Here is a 13,429-nt window from a genome sequence, read left to right on the forward strand (position 1 = left end):
AGCAGCATTTGGTTTCCCTGGCAGCGGGAGGAGGAGGAGCTTTGGCCGGTGATCTACTTGCTGTGCCACATATCCACAACACAGAGCCATCTGCGTTAACGGTGATAGCTTGTTAAACAGGTAAAATATATAGTTTTCTTGCTCAAATGTAATCTAGCGTTAGCTATCCAAGGAATTTAATCAGCCTTAACGAGGACAGTGTGTGTTTTTAAGTCAATTAGCTTTTGTGAGCAGGCTAGCGAAATGTAGCTAACTAGCTTAGCTAGTTAAGTTAATTTAACTCATTTTACGTTAGGCTAGCACATAGGTAGGCATTTCCTCTATAGGGAAAAACACTCATTTTTATTATTGAGTATTTGAACGGTTTAGCTAGCTACGTGATACACGATGCCCACCTTTTTGGACTGACGTCAACCGTAACATTAACTTTGTGAAGTTAACGTTAAGTCATTAACTTAATTCACTCACGATGCACGGTAAGCTAACGTTAATGTCAACCAGAGAACTGCCGTTGCATTTGAGGCAACCCGACGTGAGCGGTTACAGTTACAGCTGTGCGTCCGACCAACGCTTACATTTTTACATAAATCTGTAGCGTTAGTACATACAGTCGAAACGCTGGCTCTCGTTGCCATATGGTCGCCTCTCACGGGAAGGTCATTAGATAAACAAAGTGCTTATTTCGCATCAACAAGCAGCGTAACGTTATGCTACTGGCAGCCAGCCGGCTGGAGATACAGGCGTGCCTTGAGCGGAATAGATACTGTGTGATAGCCGGATAGCAAACCGCTTGTCAGCATTAAGTTATCAACCTATAACGCCTGTTGATTTCAGTGTAAAGTTATCTAACGTACATTTCTAACCGTGTCTGCGAAGCATGTCGTGTGAAAGAGGCGAAGATGACAAGTCATTGTGTTAATTCATCACATGTGTTAATTGTGTTTGCTTTCTCTGCTGTCCTGTTCTTTGTCCCCCTTCGTGACAGGCCCTGTGGCCATGGCTAAAGACCCATTAGCTGAGGCAGGCTTTTATTTTGATGAACTCAACAAGCTAAGGGTACTGGAGCCTGATGTCAGCCAGAAGACATCAGAGCTCAAGGAAGAGTGCAAAGAATTTGTGGACAGTAAGCACTGAATATTTTGTTGTCTTTGTCAAGTCCATCAAGCTGTGCCTGCTCCCCCCCCCCCCTCCAACATCAACAGGTCCCACAGGATGTACAAATATGTGTTCTCCTTTGCAGAAATTGGCCAGTTTCAGAAGATAGTGGGAGGTCTAATTGAGCTGGTGGATGAATTGGCAAAAGAAGCAGAGACAGAAAAGATGAAGGTAAGCTCAGCATTTGACGCTGCTTTCCATCCTGTTGTTTGTCCTCATATGTCAAAGCTTGGAAACACCTGTATGTGGCTGAACTCTCCTCAATCCCACCTTAGTTGTCTCGGGTCATACGATACAGTAGGTGCAGTACGTTTGATCATGAGATTAACACCTTGTTAATAATCTTCCCTGTGTTCTCCTCCTTTAGGCAATTGGAGCCAGAAACCTGCTGAAGTCGGTGGCAAAGCAAAGAGAAGCCCAACAGCAGCAGCTTCAGGCTCTCATAGCCGAGAAGAAGATGCAACTCGAGAGGTAAACCGTGCAGCCCAGGTTCCAGTTGTGTCTGTGTCCACTAATCACGCGGTTGGTGTTTCGATCCTCAGCTCCTCCTGTCCACATGTGTCCGTGGGCAAGACACTGAACCCCAAATGTGCCAGGTCAGGGCAGCAAATTGTAAAGCACATTCATATATAATTTCAGCCGTTAACCATTTGTGGGGTGTGGATATGAGACAGCACTATGAGGGTTTTAACACATTTTAGCACCTGCCGTACAGTGGAGAGGTGTACATTTCTCAGGTAGCCTGTTCCATGTTTATCACAGTTGTAGGAAGCCCCTGTCCCTGTGCACGAGCTGTGCACGAGAGTTAGCATAAGATACTGCAGCCAGTGGATATAGGATAGTTCTAGAAAGTGTAACAATACATTTAAATGGGAAAGATATTATTACATTTATCAGCTGGACATGGCATGAAGAAGCCCATAGTTGACCAAACTGCTTCACGTAACGGTTTCTGGTGTATGAAATCAGTCTGGAAATTAGTACAAATTCTATGGACTGTTATTTTGCTTTATTTGCATTCATTCAGTTCCAGCTTTCTGTTGCGTTCCCTTGTTTCAGATATCGTATCGAGTATGAAGCCTTGTCCAAGGTGGAGTCCGAGCAGAACGAGTTCATTGACCAGTTCATTCTGCAGAAGTGAGGATGCGACTGAGGCAGCAGAAAATGTCCGCCTTCTGCGACCACGTTTCCAGAGTGCCTGTCCTGTTTTCTCTGGGCCATGCCCCCCCCTTCAGAGAATTACTCTGCTGCTGCTCTTTTTTTCTGAAGCAATCCCAAAGCTCCAACATGATCCTAGAACATCTACACCTCCTCTTTACACCGCATTTCTGACATGCTTGTGTGTGTGTGTGTGTGTGTGCGTGTATTTGAAGCAACAGCCAGCTGCCCACTGTGGTTGTTCCCACCATGGTACGCAGGTGTGCAGATTTACAGTGTGTATTTGGAACATTTGAAGTTCTGTTCACACCAAATGTCTCAACATCTCAGACCAACATTAAAGGAGATGGAGCTATTTATACAAAGGAATATTATTTATACTGAAGAATTGCTGTATATCTACTTTTACTACTTTTTTGTATCAATTGAAATAATGCATGTGCATGCATCTGTAAATACATCTTGGTTGTAGAAGATAGAGAAGAAAAAAAAGTTGACACCCTGATTTGATCATCTCTGTTATATCTTTGCTTTTATTCCATTATATTGATACAACCAGTCTGTGGGCACAGCACATGAGGAACACATTCTCTTCTTGTTCAAATACATTTTTTGGTTTATTTATGCGCGTCGTTGTCCGTCATGTATTAATTTAGATGACAAATGGTTATACTTGAATAAATACTGTATTATATTGCACAATAAATCGTGTCGTCATTTTTGCATGGAGGGGAGAGGTGGGTCAGCAAATTGTGCTATCGTGTATTATTTCAATAAAGGTTACTTAATATGCATATATTTTGACAAATGCCACACCGGTGCCCGTCCGGACTTCTTATTTGAAAGCCCAGACCAAAGTATTTTCTTCCTAAGCTTGCTTATTAAAATAAAACAAATAGCCTCTAGAGGTAACAAAAGAGAAGCTCTGTATGTAAGGCTGACATCTCATAGGCGTGTCATGTGATTCCAGTTACAGCTCGACAAAACAATCAGATATATCAATATACCTCTTAACAAAAAAGCTAGTGAGTGAAACGGGATTTCACTTGGGATTGTTTTGTCAAATCCTTAACTGTAACGATTCCAGCTCAGGACTTTACTCTCCTCCCTCCTACAGCTCCTGAGTGGTGTATTGACCTTTGACCTGCTGACTTCAGAACCTCAATCAATCACTGTTCCTTTGTAATAGACAGATAATTGGTCTTTAAGAGATCTGGTAGTAGACAAGTACCAGTTCATGTCTAAAATTTCACTGCAAGTTAAGCATACACTGTGAATGAGACAAGTTTTAATTTATTGAAAAAGGAAAACAGTATATGGTCAACTCAAATAGTCCCTGACGCGTCAGGTCTTCCTCTCATCAGGCGTTGCTTCATCACGGCTGTTCATATCCCCACAACCATGAGAACTAATAACATGGAAAGAGTACATCCACCGCTACAGCTACTCATGTCAGGTGCAGCACCCGAGGTTTGTGAAGCTCACTTCTTCTTGGTATACTGAAAATCAAAAAGAGAGTTAAACATTGCACATTGTGTATTTATTTGTATGTCAGTCATCATGAAATGACAAAGGCCTTCATCCTTACTTTGTCAAGAATCCAGTCAGCATCTGCAATAGCTCTGTGGATCATCATTTGTATCCTCTCTGGGTCGTCTTCATCCGAGTGACTTTTGTAACCCTGGAAACCAAAAGCAAGGGATCAGGGTTATATAGTGTTTATGTCTTTAATGCTCACGATGGGGAAGCACTTGGTTGAAAGTGCTTAATCTTTCCAGGAAACACACACACTTAACATGTTTAATGATGGTGCCTAAACTGGTGTCTGATTTATTGTTCTTGCTTGTCGTGAAGTTGATAAATATGTGAGCAAAAAAACACAACACAGTGAGAGTTTGGTATGGTGATGGAAGAAAGGTCAAAGGTCGATGCCAGTATGTCTGCTGAAACATTTCCATCATCTACCAGTCATCTCTTTGGCACTTCTGTTGTCACAGAGGAATAAACAAGTGGTACCCACCAAACTGACAAAACAGGTGCTAACATAACGATTCAATCAGGGTGCACAACTCAAAGTACAGTTTTTGGTCTAGTTTTGTCGGAAATTAGTGAAGCAAGAATGTGCATAAGGCCCAACTTCAACTGCCAGTTCCTATTTGCACACGCTTTAAATTACACTTTACAGGTTCATTATTTACAGAGTTGAATTCTCGAGGAGGCAGACCATTAAATAAAAAAAATAAAAATCCCACCAACAGACGATGGCCGATATATCATGGACTGTGAGGAGAGCACCTAGCCTAGTCCATTAATAGGCCTCTGCTTATGGACCTCCCATATCAAAAGGGCCATAGAAGTCTTCTACAAGAAGCCCAGAAGACTAAAATGCTCATTTGCAGTACTATTTTCCTTTCAAAACGGTCCTGAAAACTGAATTTAATACAGATTTTCTACACCAAACACCTACACCAGAAGACTTGGAGGTAGGCCATGAATACAGGAAACATGCAAACCTGGCACAGAAAGGCCTTGTCAGATTCAAACCAACACTCTTTTTGCTCCGAGGCGATCTCATTAACCACTCAGCCATATTGGCACTGACTGTAGGATTGACTTCACTCAGATCAGACTGCTCTACAGCTGACGATATGTGTAGCATCCCTTGGTGTTCTCATTGTCCACAAATGTGTCCTTTTTTTATGGGCAACTCAGAAGCAGTCACTTGAAAGTTTACATATGTATGATCAGCTCGGTCTCTTGTCTGAAGGTTTAGAAATGAGCCACATTCTACATAATATAATGTCCAAGATCATTTGAAAAACACTTTGCTTGTCAATAGTCGCTACGCACGGTGACCTCACCTGTCTTATGGCATGTCGATAATGCTGCTGCATTGCTGTGGTTGGTAACTGCCTGCAACATCTGAAAAGATAGCGATAGAGCTGCACTGGCGTCTGGATCAGCTCAGCTCCAGCTAAAGGCGGCATTCCTTGGTCCTTTTGGTTAAACTGCTGTTGGTGAAAAAAAAAAAACACAAATTAAGTGCACATTCAGGTTAGTGACTATACTTCATAAAGAAGTGATAGTTTTGTATTTACATCCCCATACGAAGCATATGAACTAGCAAAGACATCGCTTCATGTGTGTCACGGGCATAGCTCACAGTGCCCAGTTCAGCCAGTTTTAATAAACAAATAAGGAGGATAATGATATGAATGATATAACTGACGATGGAACAATTACAATATGGACAGGAAGCCGATAAGATCATCCATAAATGCCTACATAACCAGGCTTCCCAGGTGCTCAGCGACCTTGTGGTTCCACTCAGAGCTGATCCTGAAGGGGTCATTTTAAACTCAAACTGAAAGGGAGAGGTCATGTCGTCATGAATTACCTGGCCCCTCTTTGTTTTATGGTGCTTTATTGTATTAGCTTGAGTTTTGTGTTGTTAATGTATGTACCTATGGTTGAGTTTGTGTACTTGTTGTGGAGTTTTATGTATTTTAAAAAGGCCCATGTACGCTTAGGCTAGAAATGCTGTGGTATGTGGCATTGGTTTATGCTCCATACTCATCCCTATACAAATAAACATTAAATAAATAAATAAATAAATATACTAACATCCAGATAAACAGACAAATCAACTACAGATGACACAAATGTGAAGAACATAAATGAAAATATTAAAAAGAAAAACAAGGAGTAGTAAAAGTTCCATGATGTTGGAACACCAGCAAGCGCTCAAACACCAATCTACATACTGACTCACATTAAAATGGAGGTCTATGCAACAGCACACATCCTGTAGATTAAAGTGTGTGAGGACACGCCTCTGTGGCACATTTTACCCACGACACAATATAAAAAATGTTTTTTAACGCTCGGCTGACCGTGTAATGTCAGTCGCCAAACCACCGACACGACACGATATTATCTTAATATGCTTCCGACGCTGCGTTTCCCGTCTTTAGCCTTAGATGACCCGAGCCGCTAGCTAACTTACAAACGCGTTCACTTGCTAGCTAGACACAACCGGTTTGGAGGTAAACATTGCGTAGATAAAAACGTAGCAGGTCGCTAAGATAGCCAGTTGACAGGGAGCTGTAGCTTCCACAACACAAGTGGCTACATTATCAGCACCACGGCAAGCTATAAGGTTGAAGCTTACTGTAGCCGTGAGCTGTGGTGAAGGCTGTCAGCAGGTGCCCAGCATCTTAAAAACCTCCTTGGAGTCACATTATGAAACTAGTCCCTGTGCGCGGATGTGTACGAGACTGTAGTCTTCTTCTTGTGTTTTTCTTTTTTTCTGCCGTTAGTGTCCATGTTACATTGAAGCACTGTCGCCCCCTGTTGCCTGTACTGAAAACCTACAGGTGAACACATTAGACCTTTCACCAGAGGTGGAATGAAGCCAAGTACAATTACTTTTCTTGACCGCTTCAGTTTTATACTACTTTTTAACATCTCCTCCACTACATGTTTTACTTACTTATTGTCCCCCTAAACCCAGGTCATCTACGTCACTGCCATCATAGAGTCCATCCTCACCTCCTCCATCACCGTCTGGTACGCTGCTGCCTCCACCAAGGACAGACGCAGGCTGCAGCGTATCATCCGCTCTGCAGAGAGGGTGATCGGCTGCAACCTCCCATCTCTTCAGGACCTGTACTCCTCCAGGACCCTGAGGAGAGCAGGGAAGATAGCTGCCGCCCCGGACACCATCTGTTCGACCCCCTCCCCTCTGGCAGGAGGCTGCGGTCCACCAGGACCAAAACCTCCCGCCACAAACAACAGTTTCTTCCCCTCTGCAGTCAACCTGACAAACTTACATTGACCCCCCCCCCCAGAACACAAACACAAGTTATACGTTATATTAACGTACATCACCCCTGTCCCCCCTGCGTTACATTAACGCACCCACCCCCTACTGGACACTTTATCTGGACACTTTACCTTATTCTGGTCACTGCACTGTTTGTTATTTATCTTACTTATATTATTTTTATTTTTATTTTTATTTTACCTTTTATATTCTACTTATTTGTTGTCAAAACAATAGCACCTTCAGACCACAGCAAATCCCTTGTAATGTATGTTACTTGGCAATAAACAGTTTCTGTCATGAAACAGAGGAAAAATTCTCAGCAGATCTCTCATCAAAGATGGCGAGAGTGAACCGTACACTTTGGGGAGGGAGCACCTACTTATTACCGTTTCAAGGTGAGGGAGTTAACAGATAGCCCCATAGTAAAAACTAAATCAGCGAGTGTGTCCTCGCTCATGTGTGGGATATGATACATGATGTTTCAAGGTTAAAAGATTCACAAGTACTTAAAGATTCAGGGGCAAATCAATTAGTGGGGTCGTCCACATGAATGCTAAAATCTCCAACCAATAAGATTTTGTCACAGCTAAGAACGACAGAAGAAATGAAATCAGCGAAATCAGCTCAGAAGCTACCGTCGGGGTATCACAGTTCACTTTGAACATCAGCACCTCAAAGCTAGAAGGTTTCTCCACTAAGATGAGACTAGAGCTGAAATGTATATGTGTATATATGTATGTCCACATTAAGGCCACCTCCACCACCAGTAAGTCTGGGTCTCTCACAGGATTCCCTGCGTGTTGGATTGGGACCAGAACAAATGCATAGGCTCTCAGTCACACATCGCACACAACATCACTGCAGATGGCTTAGTTTTTCCCCAGCACAATAGCAGTAGATTCAACTTTAACCATTTACAAGTGTACTGCTTGCTTATAAAGTGAAGTATTTGGGGGGTTTTATGATAACCATGTGTGATAATCAATCAATATTTCAATCTCCAACTGATTGAGTGCCTGCTCAAAGAATTGCATCCAACTGGGTGTTCCAGTTTTGCCTTAATCTGTAGGCCGACCCATGAATCATTACATCTGTTTCGTAGGTGGGGCACATAGTAATTTGATCCGTTGTTCATATAAAACACATTGATTAGCGCAGCTTTAAATATGGCGGGTGTAGCTTTAAAAATGGGGCTGATCTGAACAAAAGCATCCCATCCCACTGAGGACTTCTCCCACTGGAAGTGGTAAATCCAAACTGACAGCATTCACAAGAGAAAGCTAGCTTAGAAACATCTAAAGGATGGCATGTAAATGATGTAAGTTGTTAATACACTAAAGCATATCATAGACTGAAATAATAGGGCCCATGCCCACCTTTTTTACAACCTAATCTGGCCCCATCTTAAAATCTAGTTTTAAGGGATAAAGCTGGCGATTTTGGATGTTCTCCTTCATGTCAACAAATCCCGTGATATGACCAAAACCAACAACATGTCAGTCCATCTCTTTACTTTCCGACGTCCATCCTCTGTCTCTTTGTTTCTCATGAAAATGTCAATCTTCACAAACTGGGTAACAAATAGATGGCTTCATTTTTCTCAGAGCCCTGCTTCTCATGGGCAAAGCAGGAAGAATAAAATACACTTCCTGAGTTCTTCTGTGCTATAATAAAGCACTCCTCATTTTATTCATCGTCATCTGAACAGGAACAGATCTGAGTTTGGTCTCTCTAGTTTCTCCACAACGTTTCAGTGAGAAAAGCTGGGATGTTACACAATGCGGCCCCCTTTCCACTACTTTGGTTGGTTATTACACTACAGCATCGCAATTCACTTTAATGAAACAGCAAACGGACAGCCGTTTCCTCAATTTCAACTTTATGGAACAACAGTAAACGTTTAATGAACTAAATCATAGAGGTAGCCATGTGACTCATACGTTCATGATTGTGTCTAACCCCTTTCTCTCCCCTTTGTCTCGGTTCTCACTCACTCAGTAAGGCACTGCAGGAGGTGGTGAAACCTGTCGAAAGCATCGCTGGCGTCCAGCTCCCCTCCACCGTGACACCAAACTCAAGCGCTGTCTGCAGAGGGCATGCTCCATCATCACAGACACTTCCCACACCAGCCATTGACCCTACTGGGATACTTCCAGGCTTCTTTTTGTCCTCCTTGGTTTGTCAAAATGCCCTGAAAGATGAATGTGTTGTGTTGTTCTGTTAATACAGTCAAGCAAAAATGAAGCCTCACCCTCAATTCATTTTACCCCCCCTGCCCCTTAGTGAGTGTGTGCAGGAAAATCACATCTACATAATCTTGGCTTATGATATATTTTGGATCAAAGAGTTTAAATTGTGATTATTCAAAAGGGATCTTTGTGATTCTCAGGACAATTTCTTTCATTTTAGAGGCAAAAAGTCTTTCTGGGTTCCAGATCATCACATGACCTGCAGTTTGAACGGTGGCCATTATGTCAAAATCACGCCACCACCCACACTGCTCCTGGAGGATGGGTCTTTCAAGTCTCGCCCCTAATAATGTGGACATGGAATTGGGACAGTATTTGGGCTGTGCCATTTCACAGGTCATTAAACACATCATTGTTTGCTAACATGTTGGCCACATAAGCTTGTGTGTTTTAAGGTTGTTCACCTGCCACCAAGTGGCCAATAAATAAATAAATCCATTAATGTAGCTTCACCATGTTCCTTCTTTAATAAACACCTCATTGAAGTGTACACATTGTACTACTGTTATTATTATTATTTCAAGTGTGTGTGTAATGGAGGATCTACAGTGTATGGCTGTAGTACATGTTGTGTGTTATAACCAATGGTTTTAAGGAGGTTTTGGTCACTATGGTTATTTCAGCCCGCTCTCTAACTGTGATGTCACAGAATGGAACTCCGGTGATCAGAATCGACACGTAAAGCGTCAGAACCTCAGAACACACAGAGAGACAAGAAATCCACTCACACTGAACATTTCAGCAGAGCCAAACACAACTTCTGGAGATTCACAGTAACTTTTCTCAACCGTTGGTATAGAGAACATTTACTGAGCAACATGAACGTGAATTCCTCAGAGATTCTTCGTTCTCTGGACTTCGAGAACAATTCAAGTGAGTGTGAACTCCTGGCAAACACCTGCAGCTGCTTTTCATGCACCGCAAAAAGTTTTCAGTGTTAATATGTACAATTGTAATCTGCAACAAGTAACTACAGCTGTCCAGAGGGGGTTGAGGTCAGGATGGTGGATGGGCACGTAGAGCGTCTGACTTTCATGCAGGAGATCAGAGTTTGTGTCCCGTCAGACCTTTTTTTAAAGGGACACTTTTTTTAACCGTTACTGCGATCTCTCCCCGACCTTAACCATACCATAGTTGCCATGTGCAGATATTGTAGGAAAAAATGTATATAATTTCAAAATGTTGGCACTGAATGTTACAAAGCAAAGTTGTTGAACGTAATAGTTTGGCAGAACCATCCAATATGAACAAGTTGATGTTCACTGGGTTTATCTCACTTGTAGAGATCAGTGGCAGCACCACCGAACCCAACAACGGCATGGGGGAGGACTGCCGGGTGACCAGGAGCAAGAGGAAGGCCAGCATTAAGCCAGAGTCACCCAGAAAAAGGCAGAGGTGTGCCAGCGGCCCCACTGAGGTGGCAGTGGAGGCTGTGACGGCCAAGGGGACCAAGAGAAAGGCCAGCACCGCAAGAGAGTCCCCCAGTAAGAAGCAGAGGGGTGGAAGCAACGACACCAACGGCTGTGACCTCCCCCCGAGCTCCTGTGGCCCTTCAACCTCCAACCAGAACAGCGGGAGCTCGTCCGTCTCAGCCAGAAGCAGCCGAGGTAAGCTGATAGTGTGAAAGAACACGAGAGAGAGCTGCTGTTCTTACGTGAGCACATCCAGCACTCCTGGCTACTGCCTGGCCAACAGATAGTCCCACACTTAACCCCCCATGTTGGTTTTTACACTTTGGTTTTTATTAATCAGACAAGATACAACATGTTAATTAGCCAGCTTTAGAGGGGCTGGCAGGCAGACTTTGTTACCTCTGGACAGCACCAGCTGTTTGCCCCCACCCCCAGCCTTCAGCTAAGCTAACCTGCTGCTGGCAGGTTCAAGGTCTTTGTGATTTGAAGCAAACTGTAATTAAAATTTATACATGAGGAAGTTTCTCAGCTATAATGCAGAACAGTAGGAGAAGATTTGACTAGCCCCCAGGTTAACAACCACTGACTTCAACCACAGAGGGGTTAGGGTGGGATGTTCCTCACGAATGCAGTGAAACGTGAATCTGTGTTTGTGTTTGTGTGTGTAGCCAACTTTGAGGCCAAGTACCTGCAGCTTGACAAGCTCGGAGAAGGAGGCTTCGGATCAGTTTATGCCGGCTACAGGAAAACGGATTATTTACCAGTAAGTATTACGAAGGTATTCTCACATCACACATGCACACACAGCCATCACTCCCTGCACTAACCAAAGCACTGCTGACTCTGTCCTGTAGGTGGCGATCAAACATATCCTGAAAGCAGATGTGGCAAGTCGACCAATGGCGAGTGACCTGATCTGAGATCATTGCATATCTTTGTTCACCTCCTTGTTACTTTGTTGTTGATGAAGAAAGCACACACATACACGACCACGTCTATCAAAACACTCACATTGTCGTTATACTGTTTCCTTCAGGTCCTGAATGGAGAGACGTGCATGGTCCCCCTGGAGGTGCTCCTCATGGTGAGCGTGGCACATGGACCAGAGGAATCTGCAGCCGTGTCATTGTTAGACTGGTATGACCTGGACAAGGAGGTTCTCCTGGTCATGGAGAGACCAGTCTCCTCTGTGGACCTGCTGAACTTCCTGAATGACAACGGTGGTCCCGTGGAGGAAGACCAGGCTAAGGTACTGAAGCTAGGTGGAGCAAGTTTCTGTGCCAGTGTATGGATGCAAATTTGCATCCACTCGTGTCTTTGCATTGACTTCGTATGCAGTCGTGGCTTCGCATTCAGTGTGAACACACCTTTATATCCGTGGTTTAAATAGCTGTCACCTGGCCAAATGAACTGAACTGAACTTTGAGGAACATCTTTGTGTGAAAGCTGCAACTTTGTCACATAATGGCAAAGTAGCACCCCACAGTCCCTTCTTCACCTCACTCTAACTCACCTGTTTGTCTCTGTCTCAGAACATCGTGAAGCAGCTGGTGAAAGCAGCCATTCAAATGCACTCCAAGGGCGTCTTCCACCGTGACATCAAAGCAGAGAACGTCCTTATTGAAACCTGCTCCGATGTCCCTCGAGTCCGGGTCATAGACTTTGGGTGTGGCTGCTTCGAGAAGAAGAGATCTCACCGCGACTTCTCTGGTACGACGTCTGGCTTCTGCTGCTGCTCTTCATCCATCTGTTGATCTCTGGAGTGATGACTTTCATTGAAACCTTCTACTCATCCTTTGTTTCTTTCTGTCTCCATCTGTCTGTGTTTTGTAGGAACCCCTGCGTACGCCCCTCCAGAGTTTTTCATACGGGGGAAATACAAGGCAGGCCCCACCACAGTCTGGCAGCTGGGTGCGCTGCTCTTTGAACTGCTGGAGGGACACAAGCAGTTTACCACCACCAAGTTCCTGCAAAGGAAAATGCAGTACAGCCGCGAGATGCGGATGCTGAAAGTGTCCAGAGGTAAGACAACACTGGTGTCAATGCAGTACCTGAGTTTTGGTTCTCATAGTGTGCAAAGCTTTTTCCCTCCATGTTCCCACAGACGGCTGCAGCTTCCACCCTAAGCTTTGCTTCGTTCTCTGTCTCTCTTCTCAGACTGCCTGGAGTTCTTACAGATGTGTTTGGTTTTGAACCCAAAGGAGCGCATCACTCTGAAGCAGATGCGGCGGCACCCCTGGCTCAACTAGTGCTGCACAACCCACCCCCCAAACACCTCCGACCACCCCTTGTGCCAGGAACTGATATGGGCCTGTAAATATACAGCCGTGGCCAACAGTTTTGAGAATGACACAAATATTCACTTTCACAAAGTCTGAGTCTGAGTTAGAATAACAGACTGGAAGCTTTAAAAGGAGGGGGGTGATTGAAATCATGGTTCTTCCTCTGTTAACCATGGTTACCTGCAAGGAAACACGAACAGTCATCATTGCTTTGCACAAAAAGTGTTTCACAGGCAAGGATATTGCTGCTAGTAAGAGAACTTCAAGGAGAGAGGTTCAATTGTTGTGAAGAAGGCTTCAGGGCGCCCAAGAAAGTCCAGCAAGCGCCAGGACCGTCTCCTCAAG

The 13,429-nt window shown here is 43.9% G+C and overlaps 3 protein-coding genes across 4 annotated transcripts; 2 read left to right on the forward strand and 1 right to left on the reverse strand.

Moving 5' to 3' along the window:
• The first annotated feature begins 49 nt into the window (after positions 1-49).
• ift20 (intraflagellar transport 20 homolog (Chlamydomonas)) lies at positions 50-3,007 on the forward strand. 2 transcript variants are annotated; one of them, XM_070905569.1, is made up of 4 exons: positions 50-120; positions 986-1,123; positions 1,241-1,326; positions 1,523-1,630. In XM_070905569.1, exons 2-4 carry the CDS (start codon positions 997-999, stop codon positions 1,628-1,630), a joined length of 321 nt encoding a protein of 106 aa, XP_070761670.1. In that variant the 5' UTR covers positions 50-120; positions 986-996. The 2 variants fall into 2 exon arrangements, with proteins under 2 accessions (XP_070761670.1, XP_070761668.1); XM_070905567.1 differs by lacking the exon at positions 50-120 and adding an exon at positions 2,215-3,007 and having other exon boundaries at positions 1,523-1,626.
• lyrm9 (LYR motif containing 9) lies at positions 2,831-6,573 on the reverse strand. Its single transcript, XM_070905570.1, has 4 exons — positions 6,485-6,573; positions 5,175-5,324; positions 3,902-3,994; positions 2,831-3,812 (listed from the first exon to the last, which is right to left on the reverse strand). The coding sequence occupies exons 2-4, from the start codon at positions 5,298-5,300 to the stop codon at positions 3,795-3,797; spliced, it is 237 nt and encodes a 78-aa protein (XP_070761671.1). The 5' UTR covers positions 5,301-5,324; positions 6,485-6,573; the 3' UTR covers positions 2,831-3,794.
• Positions 6,574-10,208: 3,635 nt separating this feature from the next.
• On the forward strand, positions 10,209-13,051 carry LOC139285370 (serine/threonine-protein kinase pim-2-like). Its single transcript, XM_070905934.1, has 8 exons — positions 10,209-10,263; positions 10,674-10,997; positions 11,471-11,565; positions 11,657-11,704; positions 11,839-12,051; positions 12,335-12,512; positions 12,636-12,824; positions 12,960-13,051. The coding sequence occupies exons 1-8, from the start codon at positions 10,209-10,211 to the stop codon at positions 13,049-13,051; spliced, it is 1,194 nt and encodes a 397-aa protein (XP_070762035.1).
• The last annotated feature ends 378 nt before the right edge of the window (positions 13,052-13,429 follow it).

The sequence above is a fragment of the Enoplosus armatus genome, chromosome 5 (assembly GCF_043641665.1).
Source record: "Enoplosus armatus isolate fEnoArm2 chromosome 5, fEnoArm2.hap1, whole genome shotgun sequence".
Lineage (NCBI taxonomy): Eukaryota > Metazoa > Chordata > Actinopteri > Centrarchiformes > Enoplosidae > Enoplosus > Enoplosus armatus.

Excerpts from the sequence above, each read along its gene's own strand:
- ift20 (XM_070905567.1), top strand. The coding sequence starts at position 997 with ATGGCTAAAGACCCATTAGCTGAGGCAGGCTTTTATTTTGATGAACTC. Across the intron at positions 1,124-1,240 it reads GTGCAAAGAATTTGTGGACA|AAATTGGCCAGTTTCAGAAG; the intron begins GTAAGCACTGAA and ends TCTCCTTTGCAG. Across the intron at positions 1,627-2,214 it reads AAGAAGATGCAACTCGAGAG|ATATCGTATCGAGTATGAAG; the intron begins GTAAACCGTGCA and ends CCCTTGTTTCAG.
- lyrm9 (XM_070905570.1), bottom strand. The coding sequence starts at position 5,300 with ATGCCGCCTTTAGCTGGAGCTGAGCTGATCCAGACGCCAGTGCAGCTC. Across the intron at positions 3,995-5,174 it reads ATCGACATGCCATAAGACAG|GGTTACAAAAGTCACTCGGA; the intron begins GTGAGGTCACCG and ends TTTGGTTTCCAG.
- LOC139285370 (XM_070905934.1), top strand. The coding sequence starts at position 10,209 with ATGAACGTGAATTCCTCAGAGATTCTTCGTTCTCTGGACTTCGAGAAC. Across the intron at positions 10,264-10,673 it reads GGACTTCGAGAACAATTCAA|AGATCAGTGGCAGCACCACC; the intron begins GTGAGTGTGAAC and ends TCTCACTTGTAG. Across the intron at positions 12,513-12,635 it reads ATCTCACCGCGACTTCTCTG|GAACCCCTGCGTACGCCCCT; the intron begins GTACGACGTCTG and ends TGTGTTTTGTAG.